Raw genomic sequence first — 25,188 nt, 5'->3', positions numbered from 1 at the left:
GATAAGTGGAAACAACATTAATGTTTATTCAACATGCAAAGAATATAGAAATGACAAGAGGAGGAGTTGGAGTGAAATTGCTACTGCAGTTGATAAACCCGGTAACTTTTCAGCTGTTCTTCGTTAACGTGACGTAAATAGGTTCTAATGATTTTCATTCAGTCAGGACCTGACACTAGCCACATGGATTGCAGGTAGATTGTAGTAAAGCATTGATTAATGCCTGGTTTTAAAATTAGTTCACTGAACTTGTAGCCATTATTTTGTGCCCATTGTTGGACACCACACGGCAGGAACGAACCCGATCGAACCGTTATACCTAGGATTTCTGTCGGCTAATGTGTGGGTCTGTCAGGTTTTGAAAATGGGCCGACAATCGGCCGACAGCTCTAAGATCGTATCGTCTGCGCTGGGCTTTACACTAAGGAAATGAGGAAGGAGGGTCAGTGGAGAGCACCGGAGTTGAGCCTTTTTTCATTTGGTGTCATCAACAGAAAGAGAAAAAGGCCGGAAGAGACGATAATGCCGATAATTAAAATGACGTCGATAGTTTTAATTTATTGTACGATTAATTGATTTATGTCGGGAACCGGGGTTTTGTCCCTTTTGAGGGTTCTGTTTTTGTTCCACTTTTGCTACTCACCTTCTGTCCACTAGATGGCGCCAGACCCACCTTTTTCCGGAGAGGTGTGCCATCACCTTCCACACCATTACTCAATCAGCTCATCAGTCCTGGAGTACAAGAGGGCCGCACTACCAATACTTCGACGCTGGAGTGTTAGCCTACCATGCGTCTCCAGTTTCCTCCGGCAGGCAGTCATACTTCTCATCAGTCCTCCTTCACGCCCGAGCCTACCCGTCCGCCCTCCACCGCTCCCTCACGTCAATTCCCGGATCCTCCTCCGCCAAGACCCTGGATCACCTGGAACCACAACAAGATCGAGACTTCGGACCTCCTGAGAAAACCCCCAGACAAGTTCCCTTCTCCACAAGTAAGATTGATCCATTACTGCTACCAACATCCCCGTTTCAGATTACCGTGAACTCACCACCTCCCTTGCCGTTTTTTCCTTAGTGTGCCGATTGTTTCCTGAGCCATACCCCCCGGATTTGGACCGTTTTCCACCTATCATTTATTTTCCAATAAACTGCCTTTACTGATTTCGCCTCCCCTGTGTAGTGTTCTGCATATGGGCAAAACAAATTGAACCAAACATGACAGAACACTCCAGCCAACCAACCAGCCCAGCAGACGCTATCAGGAGAACGCTATCCGAGCAGCATACTCTCCTACAATCCCACGAAACCGCTTTGCGAGAGCTAAGTACCCGTCAAACCGAAACCAATCGACGGCTAGCGGAACTCACTAATTTCCTTCAACACTCGGTTCCTTACTCCCCGTCTCCGGAGCCTGTTTCAGTCCCAGATCCAGCCCAGTCAGCCCAGCCTGTGTTTGCTGAGATCCGACCCCCAACTCCTGAGAGGTTCTCCGGTGACCTGAGCAAGTGCAGAGGTTTCATATTACAGTGCTCTATCATATTTAATCACTCACCTAGGAGTTTTACCCAGGACAGTGCCAAAATCGCTTATGTTCTTTCTCTATTGTCAGGTCGGGCGTTAGCATGGGCGGAGGCCCGTTTTTCTTCCTCGGCAGATTATGGGTGCACGTTTGAGGCTTTCCTAAAGGAATTTAAGCAGGTGTTCAGTCAGGATGCGGACAAATCATTCAATTCACGCAAGCTTTGGAAAATCAAACAGGGACAGCGAACGGTGGTGGATTTCGCTGTCGACTTCAGAATAAGAGCCGCGGCAGCTAGCTGGAATACCGCCGCTCTAAAAAGTGCGTATTTTCACGCCCTGAATGACTCTATCAAGGATGAGCTCGCTGTCTTAGACGAGCCTGAAACGTTAGAGGAGCTAATAAACTTAACCGTCCGTCTTGATAACAGGATCCGGTTCCGGGTTAGGGAGAGAAGCCGGAGAGGTTCCCCGGCTAGGCCCTATGCAGCCGCTGTCCCTATCCCCTCGATCTCCCCTCTACCTCCCACAGATCCCAAACCCATGCAGGTAGGCCGCACTCGCCTCACTCCGGAGGAACGACGCAAGCGGATTACATCCCGCCTTTGTTTATATTGTGGCTCTCCGGGACATTTCCTTGCCCAGTGTCTGGTACGGTTAAACCCCCAGGTCCGCCAGTAGAGGCGAGGGGGCTGGTGGACCAGTCTATGAGGAACGAATCTCCTCGTCTTCTGTTACTGGCCACGTTGATCAGCAATGGTCAGGCGTTTCTGTTGTCCGTCCTTGTTGATTCGGGGTGCGAACAGAATCTTATGGATTCAGCGTTCGTTCAGCAAATGTCAATTGAAACCGAACCTTTAACCATCCCTCTACGAGTCACCGCCATTAGTGGTAAAACCCTTCCAGAAATAACGCACCGGACAAAACCCTTGCAGTTAATAATTTCTGACAACCACAGCGAACTCACATCCTTTTTTGTCTTTTCCACGGCCAACTCGCCTCTAGTCCTGGGTTTCAACTGGCTGAAACAGCACAACCCTCACATCAATTGGGCAGACGGACATGTCGAGTCCTGGTCCATTACCTGTCATTCGTCCTGTCTCCGCCAGAACCGCAAGAGGCGGAGCCTCCCGATCTGTCTACCATCCCACCGGAATATCACGACTTGGCTCCAGTTTTTAGTAAGTCCAAGGCTCTTTTATTACCTCCTCATCGTCTGTACGATACTATAGACCTTTTGCCCGGTGCTCCACTACCCTCTAGTCGCCTGTATAACATCTCCAGACTGGAACGGGAAACGATGGAACAATACATCAAGGAGTCCCTGGCTGCCGGCCTCATTCGTCCGTCTTCCTCTCCTCTGGGGGCAGGATTTTTCTTTGTGGCTAAGGATGGCTCGCTATGACCATGTATTGACTACAGGGGGTTAAATAACATAACGGTAAAGAACAAGTATCCCTTACCTCTGTTATCATCCGCGTTTGAGCCAGTTCATGACGCAACGATTTTTTCCAAATTAGACCTGAGAAACGCTTATCACTTACTCCGGATTCGTCAAGGAGACGAGTGGAAGACCGTGTTCAAAACTCCCATCAGCCATTTTGAATATTTGGTCATGCCGTTCGGGTTGTCCAATGCCCCAGCTTATTTCCAAGCCTTGGTCAATAATGTGTTGAGAGACTTTCTAAATGTATTCGTTTTTGTATACCTGGATGACATTCTGATTTATTCTAAGTCCCCAGCAAAGCATAAACGTCATGTCCATTTAGTTCTTCAACGTCTCTTGGAAAACAGACTTTATGTTAAAGCAGAGAAATACGAATTTCACAAGGCATCTGTCTCCTTCCTTGGTTTCATCCTAGAGGGCGGACAGAAGATCCGGGCGGTGTTGGAGTGGCCGGTTCCAGAGACACGGAAACAACTGCAACGTTTCCTTGGCTTTGCCAACTTTTACCGCTGGTTCATCCGCAACTACAGCCAAACCGCCCTGCCGTTAACCGCTCTAACATCCACCAAGACCCCTTTCAGTTGGACTCCAGAATCAGACGCTGCTTTCAGTCAACTCTTAAGACCCTCTTCTCTAACCCTCCCGTTCTCATTCAACCTGATCCCTCCAGGCAGTTCATTGTGGAGGTCGACGCCTCGGACACCGGAGTGGGGGCCGTACTGTCCCAGGTATCCAGTTGCGACAATAAGACTCACCCCTGTGCCTTCTTCTCTCGCAGATTAACCCCGCCAGAGCGTAATTATGATGTGGGAGATCAGGAACTGTTGGCCATTAAGCTGGCCCTGGAGGAGTGGCGGCACTGGTTAGAGGGAGCGGGACATCCGGTTCTGGTTTGGACCGATCATAAAAATTTATCATATCTACAATCAGCCAAGAGGCTAAATCCCCGCCAGTCTCGGTGGTCGTTGTTCTTTTCCCGGTTTAATCTCTCTATTTCTTATCACCCAGGAACCAGAAATGTCAAACCAGATGCTCTGTCCCGCCTCCTTGCTCCAGATGACGCAGAAGAGAAATCGGCCACCATCCTTCCTCCCAGCTGCACTGTGGCAGCCGTCACATGGGAGATCGAGGATCTCATCAAACAGGCCCACCAAGCTGAACCACCCCCCGACTCTTGTCCACCAAACAAGATTTACGTTCCAACTTCCATCCGAGCCTGTTTCATTCAGTGGATCCACGCGTCCCGCTTCTCAGGACATCCAGGTATCAGTCGAACCATTTCCCTCATTAAACACAAATTCTGGTGGTCCTCCATTCACAGAGACGTGAAGGAGTACGTCTTAGCCTGCACAGTCTGTTCTAGGAACAAATCCTCCCACCAACATGACAAACATGACAATTTATCGTTTATCACGACAGGCCTCGCTGTCACCAATGTTATGCATTAATAAATAAGCGTTTACTTTTAATATATTTGGGTCTTATCTTGAACTATGTAAAGTTTAACATACCTTAACCTTAACATACAGTCATTACAGTAAGCTCAGTTTACCACAGGGCTACAAGTAGAAATAAAATTTTACAAGATTCAAATCATTTTTAGCAAATAAAAACTGAAAAATGTTTTCCAAGCTGCTGTAAACGATCTGAGCTGTGTTGGATCAGCCTGTAATAATGGATCCAAACGGATCCATTTGGCGGTTAAACTTTCAATGATTTAGCCGCCATCCTCTGACCAGATCCACTATAAAATCTCATCTCTAGCAGGTTTCAGAGGAAATGATTTATTTTCTGCTCATGTCAGCAGAAGCTGCTCTGATCTGTAAAAAACCTCCTGATTATTTGATGCTGAATCAGGATCAACATTCAGACCATCTCACCTCCAGCAGGAGGAAACATCTGTTAAGGTTATGATCAATTTTTATCTGTTTTGGATTGATGATTAGTTTTGATCAGATCAGATTGGGTTTTACTTTTCTAGATCAGTTTGTTCTTAGTTATTTCAGTCAGATCATATTTATTGTTGTTTTCTTGTGTTTGTTAGATCAATGTTTTCTTCTCTTCCCTCTCAGTAATCAGTCCTGATCTGTTGTTCCAGGAAACTCACTCATTCAACCTGACATTATTATCCTCGTTCATCTCCTCTCTGGTTTCTTCTGTTTTTTCAGTCTCTGTTGTTTCCTGACTTCCTGGACATTCATCAAAGTCTTTATAAACTTTTTTGGATATAATTAATGAAAACTTTATTTCATCAACGACTTGAATTCTGCTTGTATTTTGGTCCAACTTCATCCACACATCATGACAACATTAATTACTACTGATCATTGACAGGCTGGTGTTACATCATATTATGTAACCACCGTATTTTACTGTAGGAGGAGCTTTTGAGTTTTTACACTTTAGCTGCACCTTGAAAGAGAACATCTTATGCTAAAAATAAGTTTGGGCAGAGAAGTCATAGAAAACAAACAAAACACAAAACAAAGAAAAACTCAGAAAACTTTACCTTTGGCCTTTGACCTCTGCTTCTTCTTCTTCTGGTTGATGACTCTCTCTCCATGAGTCTCATCTCCTGTTTTTACTGCTGAATAAACTCCAGCTGCTTCACTGCCTGATAAAAGATAAAAAGTCATTTATTTCTGTCCAATCTGCTGCCTGCATGTAAAGATCAAAGATCAGTCAACAGTGAAACCTGCTGAATTCTAGTTACAGTCAATTACAGTCAAAGCTAAAGTAGAAAATTAGGCACAAATAATTATTAGTTAATTATTGTTTAGATTCAATTTGCCTGGAAAAGTGTTTGTTACATGCAGTGGTGGCTGCATGCAGGATTTCTCCTCCCTCTCAGGTTGCTGCTGAGCTCCAGCAGGTTGAGCAGGTCCAGCTGGTTTCACTCTGCCTCTTGATTAGCAGTATAAGGCTAGCTGGGAAACTGATTTCAGGGCCTCTTGGCCAATTGGGCAGCATCCTGTGTGCTGCAGCTTTGTGCTGCTGTGATGGAGGATTTGTTTGCTAGAAACCCTGGTTTTTGTTGTTACTCTCCCCTTTCATTTCTTTTAGGTTTGTGAGCTATTATTGTTGCTAAACTACAAAAAAGTAACTGTTAGGGACGCTCAAAAATGAAAAACTGGGCTTCCGGTTTCCCATGCGGACAGGGTAGAGGTAGCAACGGACTTCTCTGGAAAAATCCAGCCTCTTAACTAATTTCATCCCACAGAAAGCTAATTTTACTCATCAATACAAAAACATCTTGGCTGGTGTTTTTGATTATTTACCCACTACTGATGGCCTGTATGAGCACGAAAGGAAGTAAGAAGTAGGAAGCTAGATTAGCGCTAGAGTCTATCACTGCACTGCTTCAGCAGCACAGTGAGGATCTAAAATCTGAGTTCAAATCTTCTGCCAACAAGCTGAGCTCCAAGCTGGACCAGGTGCGTCAGGCCCTGGAGGAACAGGCAGAGCCAGTCTCCTCCTTAGAGGATCTGGGCCAGCGAGCGGCTGGCCTCGAAGACTCATGTGCTGCTCTCTGTGAAGACAACGCCAAGCTAAAAGACAAAGTGACCTGGAGAGCCACAGCAGATGGCAGAACATCTGCATCCTCTGTCTGCCCGAAGACACTGAAAGTGGGCGCCATACTCACTTTTTCTCCAACCTTCTCTGTGAGTTATTTGGGAAAGAGGAGCTCCGTCTCCACCAGAGCTCGATAGAGAGCACCGCTCTCTGGCAACTAAACGGCCCGCAGGACGTCCACCTCACCCGGTGATCCTTCGCCTGGATCAATACCTGACCAAAGACCTCATCATTCGGGAAGAGAGGAAAGCTCGACTAGAAAGGTGCGTCTGTTCGTATTGTTGAGGACTACAGCCCAGACGTCCTGGCCCAACATGCAGAGTATCAGGACATCATGGCGGAGCTCTACAAGCGGGGCCTGAAGCTGGCTCTTCTCTTCCCAGCCCGTCTTCGCATAACGCAATCCAGCGGTGCCAAAAAGTTTCTAGGTTTGGTGGAGGAGGTTCAACATTTCATCAAGAGGCTTTCAGAACCACAGGAAGACCAATAAAGGAGCAACGCTCTACCGAGGGCTTAGTCCAGAAACACAGGCGGGCTGCTTTTCCTCAGGGCGCAGCAGGTACTGTAAATATAGCCTGTTATCATATTACTTTTTTTTTACCAATGGACTTATTCTGTCCATCCTTTTGGTTGGTATTGGACTTTATGAATGGAAGGGCAGCTCTATTAATACCTGTTTGTTCTTCCCAGCAGTGTCTGGAGCCTCTTTCGGACTCATAAATACGACTACTCTAGCGTGTTTACGTGATCTCGGAGTGCTACGGAGGCAAGACCCAGCGGCCCGCAGCGCAGCGGACTCGCCTAGCAGCACTAGCCGGAGGAGGAGAAAGCGAAAGCGGTGCGACCGGCAGCGGAAGCGCGGCTGTCGAAGTGGACTAACAGCTAAGCTAAACGCTAACCCCCACAGATCGCCGCTTCCGTCCATCTTCCTCTCCAACGTTCGCTCTCTGGACAACAAAATAGACCATCTGCAACTAGAACTGTCTTCAAAGAGAGAGTTGATGAACTGCTGCGCTCTCATTCTGACGGAGACATGGCTCAACTTGTCCATACCGGACAACGTTGTTAGCCTGGAGGGGCTCGCTACATTCCGCGCAGACAGGAGCAGCGCTCTCAGCGGTAAAACCCGAGAAGGGGGGCTGTGTATCTACATCAACAACAACTGGTGTAAAAATGCCATGAATGTCGCCAGTTACTGCTCCCCGGACATCAAGCTTCTGACTGTTAACTGCAGACCATTCTACCTGCCCAGGGAGTTTACTGTTGTTAGCATCACTGCCGTATATGTGCCCCCCAGTGCTAACACTAAAGAGGCTATGAGTGTTCTCTACCGGACCATCAGTGAGTTGCAATCCTCACACACAGAGGGCGTTTTCATCATTGCTGGGGATTTTAACCAGGCCAACATGAAGACTGTTCTCCCTCACTTCAACCAATATGTGGATTTTCCAACCAGGGGAGTGAATACTCTAGACTTGGCCTACACCAACATCAAAGAAGCATTCAGAGCAGCCCCCGGCCCCCACCTCGGTTCTTCAGACCACCTATCTGTTATGCTAATTCCTGCATACAAGCCCCTGCTGATCAGAACAAAACCTACAGTGAAGCAGGTGAGAATGTGGACTGAGGGGGCCATGGAGGCACTTCAGGACTGTTTTGAGTGCTCTGAGTGGGAGATGTTCAAGGCAGCAGCCACTTACAACGACCAGATCAACATCGATGAGTATGCCATGACGGTGTCAGCCTACATCAACAAGTGCACAGAGGACGTCAGCATCACTAAGAACATTATCACCCGGACCAACCAAAAACCCTGGATGACTAAGGAGGTACGGGAAATGCTAAAAGCACAGAACTCAGCCTTCAAGTCTGGCGACAAGGAGGCACTGAGGACAGCGAGAGCCAACTTGAACCGTGCTATCAGGTTAGCAAAGCGAACCCACAGTCGAAAAATACAGGAGTTCTTCCACGACACCAGCAACACCAGGAGTATGTGGCAAGGCATAAAGGCGATCACAGATTACAATCCATCCTCCCCCCCAGTGGGCGAAGTTGATGCTGACTTTCTAAATGGACTCAATAACTTCTTTGGGAGGTTGGAGGCACTGAACAGTACTCCGGCAAAGAAAACTGTTCCCCACCAGGAAGAGGACCCACTCTGCCTGGACACAGCCGATGTGTTGAAGACTCTGAAAAGAGTCAACCCACGGAAGGCCCCAGGCCCCGACAACATACCTGGGCGGGTGTTCAGGGAATGCGCAGGTCAGCTGGCTGGTGTCCTAACAGACATTTTTAACACCTCACTGGACCAAGCCACAGTGCCAGCCTGTCTCAAAACTGCCTCCATCATTCCGGTGCCAAAGAAACCTCAAGTCACCTCTTTCAACGATTACCGGCCTGTGGCACTGACTCCCATCATGATGAAGTGCTTTGAAAGGCTGGTAAAAGAACACATCGTCTCCAGACTCCCCTCCACATTCGACCCGTTCCAGTTTGCCTACCGCCGAAACCGCTCCACTGAGGACGCCATCTCCTCCGCCCTACACCTGAGCCTGGCTCACCTGGAGGAGAAGAACACTCATGTGCGGATGTTGTTCCTGGACTTCAGCTCAGCGTTCAACACAATCATCCCACAGCATCTGGCAGAACAACTGGGACACCTGGGCTTCAGCACCCCCCTGCGCAACTGGCTGCTAGACTTCCTCACCGACAGACCTCAGTCAGTCCGGATCGGACAACACACCTCCGATGTCATCACCCTCAGCACAGGCTCCCCTCAGGGCTGCGTCCTGAGCCCTCTGCTGTTCACTCTGATGACACACGACTGCGTCCCCAGGTTCGCCACCAACCACATCGTGAAGTTCGCGGACAACACAACGGTGGTGGGCCTCATCAGAGACGACAACGACCTGGACTACAGAGAGGAGGTGGAGCAGCTGGTGGACTGGTGCAGAGACAACAGCCTGATCCTGAACGTTGACAAGACGAAGGAGATGATCGTCGACTTCAGGAAGAACCGGCCCAGCCACGCTCCACTGCTCATCAACAGCTCGGCTGTGGAGGTGGTCAGCAGCACTAAATTCCTGGGGGTGCACATCACTAACGACCTCACCTGGACTGTGAACACCACGTCTCTGGTCAAGAGGGCACAGAAACGCTTGTATTTCCTGCGGAGGATGAGAAAAGCACACCTGCCCCCGCCCATCCTCAAGACATTCTACAGAAGCACCATAGAGAGCATTCTGACCAGCTGCCTCTCTGTGTGGTGTGGAGGCTGCAGCGCCTCCGACTGGAAGAACGTGAGGAGAGTGGTGCGGACAGCAGAGAGGATCATCGGGGCCCCCCTTCCCTCCATTCAGGACATTTCATCCCAGCGCTGCGTGTCCCGAGGCCGAAACATCGTCAGTGACCCCTCACACCCCCACCATGGACTGTTCTCCCTGCTGCCCTCTGGAAAGAGGTTCTGCAGCATCCGGTGCAGGTCCACCAGGTTCCGAAACAGCTTTTTCCCACTTGCCATCAGACTGCTGAACTCTTAACTGGTCTGCACTTAAAAACTGGTCTCCACTTCATACCTTGCACATGTACAGAGCTAAATAACTTCTATTTTACTGTCATTCCTGCACTTTATATTTTATATTTATATTTATATTCATATTTTTATACTGTATTTTATTTTATTCTGGAGTAACCTCACAACATTGAAAGCTCAAAACATTGTCCTGAGCCGTATGCAACGAAATTTCGTTCTGTATTCACCCTGTGCATGCAAAATGACAATAAAGTCAGTCTAAGTCTAAGTGTTGGATAAACACTTTTATTCACAAACTGAATACAGAAAAGGAAAAAAAACCTCAATAAATGACAATGATTAAAAAAAGAAAAACTGGACTGATTGATATCCGATAGTAACACCGGTGTTATGCCAAATTTATCAATACTTTATTTTACAATTTTTTAATCCGATTTATTAATCGTAAGAATAATTTATAGATCACTTGATTACTAAAATATTCGTTTACAACAGCCCTCTATCAAATGCTTTAAAATCCAAAACCAGAACGTCGAGGAATAAAAAGAAAAACAAATATTAGAGTGAATTGGAGAAGAACCAAAATGGCAAAGGTTCAGCCAATGATCAGCTCCAGGAGGATCAGAGAAGGTCTGTGATTGGCTGTGAGTTCTGCAACAATCAGATGATGACTATGTGAAGCCAAGCTACCAGCAGGAAGTCCCACAAAGTCCCATTGTTAAAAAAACAGACGTGCTGAAGCGGCTACAACATGAACATGTTAACGGGCCTAAAAAGAAATGACGTAATATTTTATGGACTGATAAACTAAAATTGTTCTTTCTTGTTCTCAGACAGTTTGTCAAACTCTGCAGACTCTGAATTCAGCCACAGTGAAGACGATGAAGCACAGTGGTTCAAGCATCATGATGTGGGATGTTTCTCATGGTGTTGGTCCTTTTATTGGATACCAGGGATGATGGATCAGTTTGAGACAACAGAAAACTGGAAGAAGTCGTGTTGATGTATCATGAAATGGGTGTTTCAACAAGACAATGACCCCACCCTTACAGAAAATCACATGAAAACCAACCATGTGGTTCACACTTTTTACATGTGAATGATGTGTGAAAGATGTGAATCACATGTGAAAGCACATGTAATTCATACATTTCCACATGTGGAAATATGTGATACGCATGTGATTCCCATTTGATGCACACGTGTTACACATGGAAAACATGTGATACACAGGTGCATCCCATGTATATCACACATGCATTACGTTTCACATGTGATTCCCATGTGATACACATTGATACAGAAGATATGTGAAACACATGTGGATCACATGGTATACACATTTGCAACACATGCAACAGGTGTGAAACAGTTGAAAATATATACAATTATAAAATAATGGGACCACCTTTTGTTACCATGAAATGTCCAGTTTCTTCATATTATTCACTTTTCATGATGAATATGAGGTCACATGTTAATCTCATATAATTTTCTAAGACATAACTGCAAACTAAAGTAAACTTGTAGCTATGAATCAAGACTTCTAAGACAAGTATATATGTACACAAAACAACAATTTATTTACTTCTGGTTGAAACTGTTCAGAACCAGAAACAACTTTTAACATCTGAGAATGACATCATACAGGTTTACCCCAAATTAGGCCCAGAAAATAAACGTGTGGAAACCAGAAACGGGTTTAATACCATCAGTGCCGGTCCAGAGAGGGAAAACAGAACCTCAGCATCTGGTCCTTCACGTTGTTTCAGGAGAGACTGTAGCATTCGACTGTGAGCCCTCTGAGTCTCCTTAATGTCTTCATAGACAGTTAGAACCCACACACACACACGTTGGCATTGGTGGCTTGTAAAGGGGTCTTCCTATATGTGCCAGTAAGCACAGGTGAAGGTGCTGTGGGTGGTGATGCTCAGGTGCAGAGTTTTCCTTCTCCAGTGCTGAAGGTGATCAGGTCTCTGATGTTCTGATCTGTTGCCCCATTTATTCCTCATCTGAGCTTCACTGGACCACTGGCCTCCAACAAAATGTAAAAATTAATAAACAAAGCTCTTATGATCTTGACTACATTTCATGTAACCCCCCCCACACACACACACACACACACACACACACACACACACACACAGCAGAGTCCTACTTTTACAATAGTATGTAATTGACCAGAATGACATGGGAAATGGCCGTTTTATTATAACGATCCTCAACTTTAACTTTGACTGAGTAAACAGCTGCCGTCTGTTGTTCCCTCCATTAAAAAATAGCCGAAGTAAAGTTTAAGTAGTGAAGCATCAAATCCACACTAATTTGTTTTAGGAGCTGTAGGACTCAGGATAACGTTTAGCTAGCTTAGCATGACTTCAGTACTGAGGAAAAGTTCACCAGTACATCAATATCAGTACGTGTTACTTTCCAGATTTATATTTAGACATTTAAACATTTTCGATACACCTCGAGATTCAAATCAAGTAAAACATTTCTTACCTTTGGTTCAGGAAAAACAAAGCAAACTCTTCAAGTCCATTTTATCCATAAAAAAAGAGAAAGAAACCAAAAAACTATCTGCTTTTTTTTCTTCCTTTCTTTAAATCGTCTTCAACTGTTAGTAATGAAGAATCTTCTAGAGTTGGGGGGTTGGGCTTGAAAACATCTCGCGATATTTTCAAAATAACACGAAATATAAATATATATAGCTATTAGAGCAGAGCTCTAATATATTAGAGCTAGCAGAGCTTTAAACCCTTTATTTTGTATTATTTTATTTTATAAAGCATTTTAAACTTTTATTTCACACCAGTTGGTTATTTTTTAGTTAACTATATACTTTACATTATTATCAAATATTTCTATTAACACATAAATATAAGTGTCGCTTTGTCTTAAAGTTCAAGTTTATGCCTCTGGCATAAATAAACTTAACATTTATTTAAGTTATGTCAGAGGCACATAAACCTTAGTTTATGTGCCTCTGACGGCATGGGTTAGCGGCATGGGTTGTCATAGTTCATAACAGCGAATTTTAAAATGAATGCTACTACTGCATAGTATATTGAAATATTAAACTAATCAATGTAGATTTTCGTTTATTTATTTTGTTTTTGTTAAAAAATACATGTTTTTTTTTTTTAAATTAATATGGCAAAAATTGGTCGGGACTATTTTATATCCCTTGAATATTGGTCGTGACATGTCACGACCGTCCATACCCGAACCTACGCCCATGAATTAAACCATGGATCACATGAACAAAATACTTCATCACATGTGTTCACCTGTGATTTTCATGGGATTTGTTTGTAAGAGCAAACACACCAGCAGGCAGCAAAATTATGGTTCCAGACAGAATTCAAGTAATAAAGTGGGTAGCACAATATCTGGACCTTAATCCATAGAAAACTTGTGGGCTGACAGAAAACATGATGTTCATGAGCCAAAACAAGAAATATAGAGGAGGTATTGCAGAACCTGCTGACCGGCGCCAGAAGTTGGTCGACTTCATGGACCCCAGATGTGAAGCAGTTATCAGAAACTGTGGTTATGTAACAAAATATTAGTTTATGATTCTCAGAAAATATTAATTTTTCAACATTTCTTAGTTTATATAGTTTATTTTTGAGTTTGTAAAGAAAGATGTCAACGCTGATATTTTTTGAACATTATATTATTGTAATATTCAAATACTTTCTCCACTTTTTTGCTTTTACAATGTGCAATGTTCCCAATGCATTTGTGTTCGTTAAAATGCTATTTATTGAAGAATTTTGAGGTTTACTCACAATTTACTGCTATTATTATGAACATAACTGTAGCTCTTAAATGGTTTTGGTAACACTTTATTTGGTGGGTTGTGAATAAGACTGTCATAACACCGTCATAAACATGACATAACACCTTGTAATGAACGTCAGTAAGTCTTCATGAATATTTATGACTGTTGTCATAAAGTGTAATTCGGTAAATCGTGACACTTAATACAAGATTGACATTATTCAAAATGTCTTCATTATGACAACTTGACATTAACCAAGAAATCATGATCTGACATAAATTTGTTATAAAAGTATTACTGATTAAACTTTAGCTTTAATAACATAAAGCTACATAATTTTTAAAGTTTAATCAGTAAAACCTTTTTACATCTAAAAGATTTGTCTCTGTAATTCCTCCTCTCATAAACTTATAAAGATTTAAAATATTAATGTTAGTTTTCTTGTTTCACTCGCTGCTGTTTGCTGTTGCATTTTGGGACAGTCAGGATTTTTAGATGTCATGAAAAGTTTTTGTGAATGAATTTTGCTTTACATATTTTAACCTGTAACTCCTTTGTGCTTTTATTAAATGTAGATTCCCACAGAATGTGACGACTGTTGTGACCATTTTGTAATTTAGCAAAAGAAAAAATAGTTCAACCAAAAACCAGCAACAGTTTGTTTTAATCATATGCAGTGACTTAATAAATAATGAAGTATTTTTGAATTGAGTTGATCATTTATATTCATTACTGCTAACAGAGACCAGTGAGAAGCAGAATGCTCACATTTACATACTGTATGCTGAAGGCATTTCATGTTTTTCTAAACTGTAAATAGTTTAATTAAAGTTTCATTACAGGAACAGAAAGTTTTTGCTTCATCCTCTTTTCTGTTAAAAACATTTTTTAAAAATGTGGTTTCAGAAAAGAAGAAGCTTTCTGCAAAAGAAGAAGTTTTACCTCTGGCCTTCGGTTTCTTCTTCTTCTCATTGATGATTATTTCTCCATAAGTCACTTCTCCTGTTTTTACTGCTGAATAAACTGCAGCTGCTTCACTGCCTGAGGAAAAACACAAACATCTCATTTATTTCTGTCCAAGCTGCTGCCTGCATGTAAAGAAATTAGATTATTCACAGAAATACCAACCTGCTCAAGTCTAGATATAATCAATATATATTATATAACATAATCAATGTTACAGCAGTAAATGTAAAATAAAAGGTAGAAAATGAGATACTTTGAACTATTAGTTGATTGTTTATTAGAGTCAGTTTGTCTGTAAAGGAGGAAACAGTTGTTATAGTAGAATTTACATTTTAAACATTTGGCGTTTCTTTTTAAAGACAATAATCCTGAACAGAGCAGCAGCTGGTATCTAACTGTTCAGGTATTTTATTTGTTTTCTAACATGTTCAGCTTCACATTCAGCTGAAGAACAGAAACAGGAAGCTGGACGACTGCAGAGCTGTTAGAGTCAGTTAGCAGGAAAACCAGGCAGCTCCTACAGACTAGCGGCAGCATGTGGAACGCCATCCATCTTCTAACATGTAATCATCTTCTCTACATGTTGTTTTTTATGACATAAATGGAGGTTTGTGTCTGTTACTGATGATAGGCTGAGTTGCTAGTTTTTATTTTAATATGTTTCTTTATCTCCCAGACTGCATCCATCTTTGCTCCAGTCCACTGAGCCTTTCACTGGTTCAGTCTCCTGAAAGACGGGTTTATAGTTGATGCATTGAACAGGGTGATGCTGGTGCTAATCACATCATTAGCACCTTTTCACATTAGCTGCCTCGCACGCTGTCATGGCTGCATCTCTGAAGTTTAACTCAACATGGAGATTTTACTCAAAACTGACTAGAAGAAGATCAACAGAGTCTCCAAACTTCTGGACCGACTCTCAGATCCTCTTTTTACATTCCTCCTTCGTTGCTCCAGACTTCAGGATCTTCTGTCGCCGGTATCTTCCAAGGTTCCTGTTCCATCATCACCACCCATCTTCCTGTGGCCTTTTTGAACTGATTTAAAACTATCTAGTTTGTTTCTCTCAGACTTTCCTTCCACACTCTGGTTGGGTTAGTTTTAGTTTTTGGCTACACTTCTGGAATCTGTCAGTAACTGAAAATACCCCCAAGCAGACTTGCTACTGCTGTTGCTGTGGCCAGTCAGATATATGAGAAACGTTGTTTGGAGTTTGATTTGTGGTAATAATGAGCCAATCAATGAATGTGATCAGCTGTCAAATGGTTTCGGTGCCGAACCCTGAGTTGGTGCTGCCAGTTCTACCCCAGAAGTTGGTCCTAAAATCCTGAGAACAGCCGGACTGAGTGGTGCTGGATCTGCTAATGGCAAATTAATCTGTTCGGGGCGAACCGGGACAGAACCGGTAAGAGACGTTCTAGTGGAAAAGTGTCTGCAGTCAGCCAAAACCATCGGCACCAGTCTGAGTTACTGGTGATCTTTGTACTCCAGAAGGAGTTTCCCAGCTGAACCTTTTGCCCTAAGGACACAACTGGCCATTTTATTAATACATTTACCTGGTTAAATAAAGGATATATATATAAATATATAAAGCAGGAAACAATATTTACTGTCATAAATTTACATAGTTTAAATCTGGTTCTGATTTTTGGTCCATAAGTAACAATGGAGTTCATGGGGTTTAGATCAGTCACTGCTAAATGAAATAAAGACTCATTACTATACAGAACAACTATTGTTAAGACTCTACATTCATTAAAACATTTTATCTGACATTATGAAGAAAACCTGATAAACAGCAGCAAGTTTTTAAAACTGAACATTTGATCCTGACTGATTTTAAAAACCTGCAGGAGAAAAAAAAGTTTAAACACCTGTAACACCTTTAAACAGTGAGTCACTAAAGATGTGATGGAAACTGATCTGAAACTAAGACCACAAGATTCTTGACCATCTTTAGAGATGAAACTTTTCACCACAAAGTAGAAAATAACAAGAAACCACTAAGACCAGACCACAGAGAGGCCCAACCAGTCTGAGCTGCTGGAAGTAACAAGGTAAAGTTTCACTTCTCACTTCACGTCAGAGCAGCTATGATTCAGTAGAAAAGGAATAAAAATACATTTAAACTCTGGTTGTTCTGCAGGTGAAGACACGACTAAATGTTTCTGAATTATTTATTCTATTTGCTTTTTACAGCTCAACTTTACAATCAGCCATAACATTATTAAGCCTCTCACTGAATCCAAAACGAGTTTCTGAGGGTTTGGGCCTCCAGAACCACAGAGAAAACAGGAGGCAGCAGGGAAACGATCCAGCAGCGGCTGACCCAACAAAATTACTCATTTTCAAACTTAAAGTATTGAAATGGTCAGGATCTGTGTTTTTCTCTGTGTTTATTTTAGGTTTTCTATGTCCTTTGAGTCTCTGTCCTGTCCTCTTTCCTTGATTAACCCCAGTGTATTTAACCCACCTGTGTTCTTTGTTCCTCGTCAGGTCCTTGTCTAAGCAGTCGTTTGTCTACGTGCTTGTCTATTGTATTCATGTCCATTCGTGTAGCCAGTTGCTACCTGTATTGAGCCCTGGTTTTCCTCTCAGCAGTGCTGCCTGATTTTTGGACTTTTTGTTGGATTCTCATGATTAAATATCATCATTTTTCACTACAACCTGGCTCCACCTCGTCTGCCTCACCACCCACCTCACATCACACCGTGACAGAAGGACCCGACCAGACCAAGGTGAGGTATTTGCTACCATCATGAATCAAGCCGGATTAAGAAAAATGATAAAGGACTATGTCGAGGAGGTGGAAAAACCATATTATGCCCATCAGCACCTTAATATCGAAATACGCCTGGTGCTATTACTGGATTATTGGATCCCCGTGTCTTCTGCACCTGGGGCTGGCGGAGTTGCAGCAGGAGGCAGAAGTGGAACGCCTGACAGTCATTGATGTGCTGAAAGGCAACCCTCTGCCTCCCAAGCCGGACTATCTCTCCGTCAGCCGACACTCCAGCGTCTCCGGGACCAGCACCACCTCCAGCCCCAGCTTCTGCTGTCTCTGTGCCTCCCGCAGCCACATTCTCCGCGCCCCCAGCCGCAGCTGTGTCTGCGCATCCTACCCCAGTAAGAGGGTCTCCTGCCCCAGTTAGTGGGTTCTCAGTTCCTCCTGAGCTTCCTAGTGTCCCCTCCGAGCTCTTTAGTGCCCCTTCTGAGTCTCCTAGTGTTTCCCCTGGGCTTCCTAGTATTTCTTTGTCACCCCCTAGTGTCAGAGTTCCGGTGTGAGAGCGTGTGCATGAGAGTGTGAGTGCGAGTGTTGCATCTTCTTTCAGCGAGGATCTTCGTGAGGAGTCTGTGGAGCCAGTGCAGGTGAAGCTGATCTGCCTCATCAGCGTGCTGGAATATAGGAGCGGCAGAACCCTTCAGCCTTCGCTAGATGGTTAACGCATACCGGTAGTCACTCTGGCCTCACCTGTTGATCTTGTTTCCAGAACTTTGTTGTGCAACTCGTAGCGACTAGCTCTCTGTGTCCTGTTCGTTTGTTTAATGAATTTTTTGTCTTCGCTTTTCAAGAACTTGCCGAGAATACCTGCCTGCTCCGCCGTTTCCACCGACTCCATCTCGCTCCTACCACCCGCGATTCCGCCTCGCACCGGACCCTGGCACCTCACCCCCCCCACGCTCTGAAAGATCCACGCCAAATGTAAGAAAGTTCCTGATTCCTCCTCCACACTCTCTCACTCCGAGCCCATTATAATTCAGCTCTCGTTTCAGGCCACCTGGTCGGGCGACCCTCGCCCTCCTGCCGAAGTCCAGAGGACTGAATATAATTTGTCCTGTTGTAAATAAATCACTTACCTTTTCCATCCAGCGTGTGGTTTCTGCATGTGGGTCCGCAAACTAAATCAAACCATGACACCTAGTGCTCCCATTGTTCCCTTGTTGCCCCCTAGTGCCTCTCCTGAGTTTCTGCCTCCTTGTGCTCCTCCCAAAACCCAGCCTCCTAGTGCTCCTCCCGAGACCCCCAGAGACTCCTCGTCCCCGCCTCCCAGCGCCCAGCCCCTGCGCGACGTTGACCACCGGACCAGCCTTCAGGGGCCCGGCCCCTGTGCTGATGTCACCTGCCGGACCCACCTTCAGCGCCATGGACGCCCACCGGACCTCCCCCGAGGATTTCGCCTCCTGCGTTCCCGCCCACTCTGGATGGGTTGTTTTTTGTTGTATTTTGGATTCTGGTCCCCTGTCCAGCGCTCCTCCGCCCACCCTTGTTGTGTTTTTTTTTTCTGGGACAATTTTGGGCTTCTGGTAGCCGCCCTTGAGGGGGGACGGGGGGGTACTGTCAGGATCTGTGTTTTTCTCTGTTTTTTTTTAGTTTTCTATGTTCTTTGAATCTCTGTGCTGTCCCGTCCTCCACTTGATTGTTCCCAGGTGTGTCTCGTTCCCTGATTACCTCTTGTGTCTGCTGTGTCTCTGAGTCTTTGTCGGGTTCTTGTTGTTAGTCATCTCACTTGGCGTTCTTTTCCCCGTCGTCTGTGCGCCCAGTCTCTCATCTTATCCTTCGTGAAACCGGTTGCTACCAGCGTCGAGCCCAGGCTTCTGCTCAGCCGTGTCGCCCGGTGTTTTTGGATTTGCTGACTGTGTTATTTTGGACATTCTTCATTAAATACATTTATTCTTCACATCCTGGGTCTCCCCCCTGCTGCCTCACCACCTCACACCACCGCAATTCATGACAGAAATAATATTTGTTTCACTTCACAAAACACACGGCTGCACAGTGGTGCAGTTGGTAGAGCTGTTGCCTTGCAGCAAGAAAGTCCTGGGTTCAATTCTTTCTGTCTGCATGTTCTCCCTGTGCATGGTGGGTTCTCCGGCTTCCTCCCAGAAACATGACTGTTAATTGGTCTCTAAATTCTCCCTAGGTGTGTGTGGTTGTTTGTCCTGTGTGTCTCTGTGTTGCCCTGTAACAGACTGTCTACCTGTCCAGGTGACCCCGCCTCTCGCCATTAGCTGGAGAGGCAGCAGCTCCTCCTGACCCCAGTAGGGACAAGGTGTTAGAAAATGGATGGATCTACTGAACATGTGTGAATATGTTGAATTTTCTGTATTCAACAATTCACAACAAAACACTAGAACAGCCAAATATCTCCAGCAATAACTTTGGAAAGCAAAAATATCTTTACTGTTATCTTTACATTTAAAAGATTCTGTTTTGTTTTACTTTTTAGCAGCATGAATGCCTAAACAGTGACCAGTTCCTCCATTTTGGATGTTGAAGTTACGACACCGAGGACGACTGTCTCCATTATCACAGCTGCTTGTATCCTGAACATTTGAAGCCTGATGTGACTTTGACTGAATTCACTTCATAGAGAGGCGCAGGCTGCAGCAGAGCTTTGGGACCGGACTCAGGTCAACCTACCAGACCTGAGATGAAGATGTTATCATGTGACTGATGTTTTTCTGTCTCTCATCAGTTTTTATTTTGTTCTTAGAAGGAAAAAAATCTTTGTTCCAAGTTGTAAAAGAATCAAATTTAGAGTTTCTACTGTTGAGGTTTCTCTGCCAGCGCTGGGTTCAGATCCAATATGGCCGCCCTGCCTCAGCATGTAGAGAACAAACTGAACTGTGCGTCTGATCAGATCCAGACAGAATCAGTGAGGATGATTGTTCACTGCTGGACGGAGAGAAATGAGTTTATGGATGATTTGGAAAAACTGGCAGCTGGTTTAAAACATGACCACATTCACAGAACCGGGATCAGAACCAAACATGGCTGATGAACTTCACCAGATGAAGGAAAGGAAAAACATTGTTCTACAGTAACAAATACATAGATGTATTTATGTACAGTAATAAATGTCCAGTGATCAACATTAGAGCTTTGATTTAATTATTAACTATTTCCTTAAACTTTATTCTCAACATGACATTAAAGAGACTTTAAATGTAAACCAGATTCTAATTAGGAAACATTTTCTGATCAATCTGAAAATCTAACAGAATAAAAACACATGAACATAATCACCATTTCCTGTTCCTGGTTTGCTTTTCTTCTGTTTCCTCTGGAACATCCTGATGTTTCTGGAAGTGATGTCATCCTCTCCTCTTCCTCCTTCATCACCTGAAATAAATCCAAAGTTACCAGGAAGTTTTTCAGGAAGATCTGAAAAGTTTCACTGAATGAAATCAAGAGATTTAACCAAGAGGTTTGTCTCACCTTCAGGTTTGTTATGAAGTCGTCTCACCAGTAAAACCAGAACAACCAGCAACACCAGGATAACCAAACCACTAACAGATCCAACAATGGGAAGGCTGGAGGAAGAACCTGGACCAGGTGTGACTGTAGAGTCAGAGATGTTGGTGAGTTTCTCTAGAAAGAAGAAGCTGCTAAATAACCGTCTGCTGTAAACATCAAGACTCAGAGCTGAAGGAGAAGCTGCTCACCTGAGGAAGAGGAGGAGGAGGAAGGTGGAGAGGAGGAGGAGGGTGGAGAGGTGGTTGGAGGTTTCTCTAGAATAAAGAGGTTGGATTAAATATATCACCAGATTGTGGATTCTCAGACATTATCAATGAGATTCACTGTTAGAGGATGACCTCTGACCTTTGACAGAGATCCTGCTGGATGGAGACTCTCCATGACCTTTGACATCACATTTATAGAGGCCTTCATCAGATTTCTTCACTGAGTTGAGAGTCTTGTTGCCAGTAGTTTCATTACCAATGAAGGAGCCATCTTTATAGAAAGCAGCTGGGAGGTTGTGGGTTGGATTCTTTGCTCTGCAGCTCAGAGTGACGTCATCTCCCTCCATCACAGGGAGGACAGGACTCTGCAGGATCACTGATCCACCTCAACACAGAGACAAACTACAGCATTTCATCCATTTCCACACAGCTTCAGCAACACTAACTCCACAGTCTGATCTTACCAGAGACAGAGAGCTGGATGCTGCTGCTGCTGCTGGAGGATCCAGACATGGACTCACACCAGTACAGACCAGTATCTGATGGGAGAAGGTAGTTTATGTTACAGGTAGAACCAGCTGGTGTTCCCCATCCATCTTTACACTCAGTCCTGTTTCCTCTGCTTGTGTTTCTCCTCACAGTCCATCCATCAGATCTGTTTTCATCCTCACAGATCAGAGTCACTGATTTATGTTCAAAGAACTGAGATCTGCTGGGAATCACAGTCAGACGAACTGGGAGGACTGGGATGGAAGAGATAAAGAACACATCTGTTATTCCAGCAGTTCTTTTCTTTTGAGAAAATTGATCTAAAAATATTTTAAATGTTTAAAATGAAATATGACCAACCTTGACCTGATGTCCAGAACAGCAGTGAGATAAGAACTGAAATGAAATAAAAGTTTTTATTTTAGGATAAAACTTTCTAAAAGTTTTTTTAGAAAATATTAACCAACATCATAAATGTGATTCATTGATAAAGTTGACATTTAAAGTATTTAATAAACTTCTTGTGCTAATATTTCTGTCGGGATCTGTTCCTTATCTGTGTTTATTTTGAGTTTCTGTCTCTGAGTCTCCATGTTGTCCTGTCACCCCTTGATTGTTTCCAGGTGTTTCTTGTCTCCTTGATTACCCTCTGTGTATTTAACCCCACCTGTGTTCTTTGTTCCTTGTCGGGTCCTCCTCGTGTCTGTCTAGTTTCCAGTTGTCACCTGTTGTGATCATTGCTCTTTGCTTCTCTGTGTTCTGGACTTTTGGATTTTGGATTTGCATCTTATTAAATCGTCTACTTTATCGCTACCTGGGTTTGCTGCCTCTGCCTCATCACCACTCACACCACAAAACCTTGACAGTTTCAATTTACATGTTTTTCATGATTTTTCTGTCCTTCATTTGGAAATATTAAAATGAACTGAATCAAATATTTTGTGGTTTTATTGGTTTCCTCTTGTTGTCAATCAATATATTTGCTCATAATTTTCTGTTTTCTTCATAAACTAATTATTTAAGGTTTTTTCTGCAGTCAGTCTGAGTTTGTGATGACATCATCACACTTTTATTGAATCATGTTTATTTGACATACAAAGGAACAGATTTTAAGCTTCTGACTCTTAATCTACAGAAAGTGTAAATGTTGCTGGGATCAGGCTCAGATGGCGTCTGGAGTTTCTTTGTCTTTTATTTACCGTCACATAAATAACTCAGGTTGTTTCACTCGGTGCCTAAAGCTGCTCAGCAGAACGTAGCAGAGCACCGCCTGGCAACAAGGCAGTTCAAGGAACAAACAGTAACATTCAGGGACATCTAGGAAATATCAGTACTGCTGATTAAAGCCAGGAGACAGACATAAAAACCAGGTTTGGACAAACTAACAAACTACAATGAAAAATGAATTTCTTACAATAAGCAAAACAAACCTGTGAACAATAATCCATAAACAGTAACAACATATTGATATGTGATCTGATTGTAATAAATCATCATCTGGACATTCAGGTCTACCTGCTCATTAATGTGTGGAGACAGAAGAAAGGAATGGATTATTATACAGGTTACATTACAACCTTCTCTTGAGCTACACAGACTACTGTCCACTGCAGCCTCACATTCCTGATGTCATCAGTTTAGCTTTTATTTTAGTCCCATATTTAGTTAATAATATCCAAACTAATTATCCTCCTACTTGGGAATGTGTTTATTTCTACATTTCATTTCCAATCTCTACATCTGTCCTGTAGTTCATATGTATCTCATCACTTTGTAACAGGAACCTTTGTTACTGTCTGAAACCCAAAATGGAGACGTTTTTATGTTCTTCACCAAAGCTGCCATACCTGCTACATTTACACATTTACTGCTCTGTCTGTCAAACTTGGTTCTCCAAGTGTAAAATAAGTCAAAGTCTCTGGTCTCCTTGTCTCTCTGGACTCGGCTGTCTTTCCTCTACGGCCTGTTGGATGTCAGAACCTCTTTCCACATGATGAGCCCATGATGTCCACATCCTCTGGTTCGGTACTGTTGGCATTTTCCTCAGCAGTTTCTGCAGGATCATCCTGACCATCTTCTGCTTTGTTGGCACAATTAGTGGCACAACTTCTGCAGCCTTGGGGTCCAGTGCAGGTTTACTGCTAATCACACCGAGTGTCCGTTCTGAGCCCCATTGACCCATTTGTTTATGTGATTCATCTGGTACCAGAGGACGGTACACTGAAGGAAGGACTCAGAGCTTTTTGTGTTTGGTTGTTCTAAACATTGTTCCATCCTGGGTGGTTTTTAGTTTGCTCCTCTCTCTAGCCAAAGCTTTAAACTCAGGACTCTCAGTGTGGAGTTCATGTGCAGCAGGTCTTTCGTTCTGCAGCCTGAACTCAAACATTTTAACTATTACAGGGTCTTGCTGCTGGGCTGCACAGAATTTCTGTCCAGTTATTGGTTGAATTGTCCAAAAGTCTCTCTGCTCCTGTTTGTTGCTGCAGGACATTAAAGGAGACTGGATTCAACGTTGGTTCTGGTTCTGCTTGCTGCACTAAGATGCCCTGCTGTGTGGCTCCTGCAGAGTCCTGGCTAATTGTGTGCAGCTTCTCATCTAGTCTTCAAAATCAAGGGGCCTTCCAGATAATCCATCTGCATCTGCATCTGTTTTCCAGGTCTGTATTTTATGGTCAAATTAAAATCTGCTAACTCAGCAACCCAACGCTGACCTGATGAATTTCATTTAGCTGCTGTCAGAACATCAGTGAGTGGATTATTGTCGGTGTGAACCACAAAAGATGAAACCAATAATCCCTGAAGCGTCACAGAGAGACCATTTAGCTCTAAGAACTCAAGTTTACCTGCATATGATAGTTTTTCTCAAGTTTGTTAAAGTTCAATAATCCTTAACTTGCCGTTTCAGTGTTGATAGAGAAAAGCCCCTAGTCCTGCATCAGTATGCAACATTTCTGCTTATTTCCACTCATATTAATATCAGTTATTAAACATTATTTCTGTACTTACAGATCAGACGCTGAGCAGCTGCTTCCTTCATGTTTGCTGACTTTGACTGGACCGGTTCACTAGAGGAGAGTTAGAGCATCAACTAGAGTCCGCCTCTTCCTTCCTTTATCATCTTTTTTCTCCAGAAATGTTACAACAGACAGAATCCAAAAATGGTGCAGACTAAAAGTTTAAACACACACAGCCTTGATTTAGTTTAGTGCAGCTCAGCAAATTCAGCAGAGTTAAAATGTCAGTGTTTTATCAGAGTTGATACTTCAGTGTTTTCACCATAAATAACTCAAACTGCTGGAACACCTGAGTGAAGTTTCTCCCACAAATCAGACAAAATGGGCGTCAAACGTTTGTGCAGCAAAACTTTTTGTTTGTGCTGCTTTCATTTTAAAGATATAAAGAAATGTTTCT

The 25,188-nt window shown here is 43.6% G+C and overlaps 1 protein-coding gene across 1 annotated transcript; it reads right to left on the bottom strand.

The window, feature by feature from the left end:
• Positions 1-592: 592 nt before the first annotated feature.
• On the bottom strand, positions 593-24,819 carry LOC111611110. Its single transcript, XM_023346755.1, has 11 exons — positions 24,784-24,819; positions 22,138-22,173; positions 21,753-22,031; positions 21,545-21,673; positions 21,428-21,466; positions 21,271-21,336; positions 21,044-21,166; positions 20,852-20,947; positions 14,800-14,898; positions 5,475-5,579; positions 593-922 (listed from the first exon to the last, which is right to left on the bottom strand). Exons 1-11 carry the CDS (start codon positions 24,812-24,814, stop codon positions 879-881), a joined length of 1,047 nt encoding a protein of 348 aa, XP_023202523.1. The 5' UTR covers positions 24,815-24,819; the 3' UTR covers positions 593-878.
• Between the last annotated feature and the right edge of the window lie 369 nt (positions 24,820-25,188).

This window comes from Xiphophorus maculatus, chromosome 14 (genome assembly GCF_002775205.1).
Source record: "Xiphophorus maculatus strain JP 163 A chromosome 14, X_maculatus-5.0-male, whole genome shotgun sequence".
NCBI classification, from domain to species: domain Eukaryota; kingdom Metazoa; phylum Chordata; class Actinopteri; order Cyprinodontiformes; family Poeciliidae; genus Xiphophorus; species Xiphophorus maculatus.
This window is presented reverse-complemented; position numbering and strand designations above follow the sequence as displayed.

Coding starts and splice junctions, on each gene's coding strand:
- LOC111611110 (XM_023346755.1), bottom strand. CDS start 24,814: ATGAAGGAAGCAGCTGCTCAGCGTCTGATCT. Junction 22,032..22,137: donor GTTCTGGACATCAGGTCAAG/GTTGGTCATATT, acceptor CTTCCATCCCAG/TCCTCCCAGTTCGTCTGACT. Junction 923..5,474: donor GCAGAGGTCAAAGGCCAAAG/GTAAAGTTTTCT, acceptor TTGTGGTTCCAG/GTGATCCAGGGTCTTGGCGG.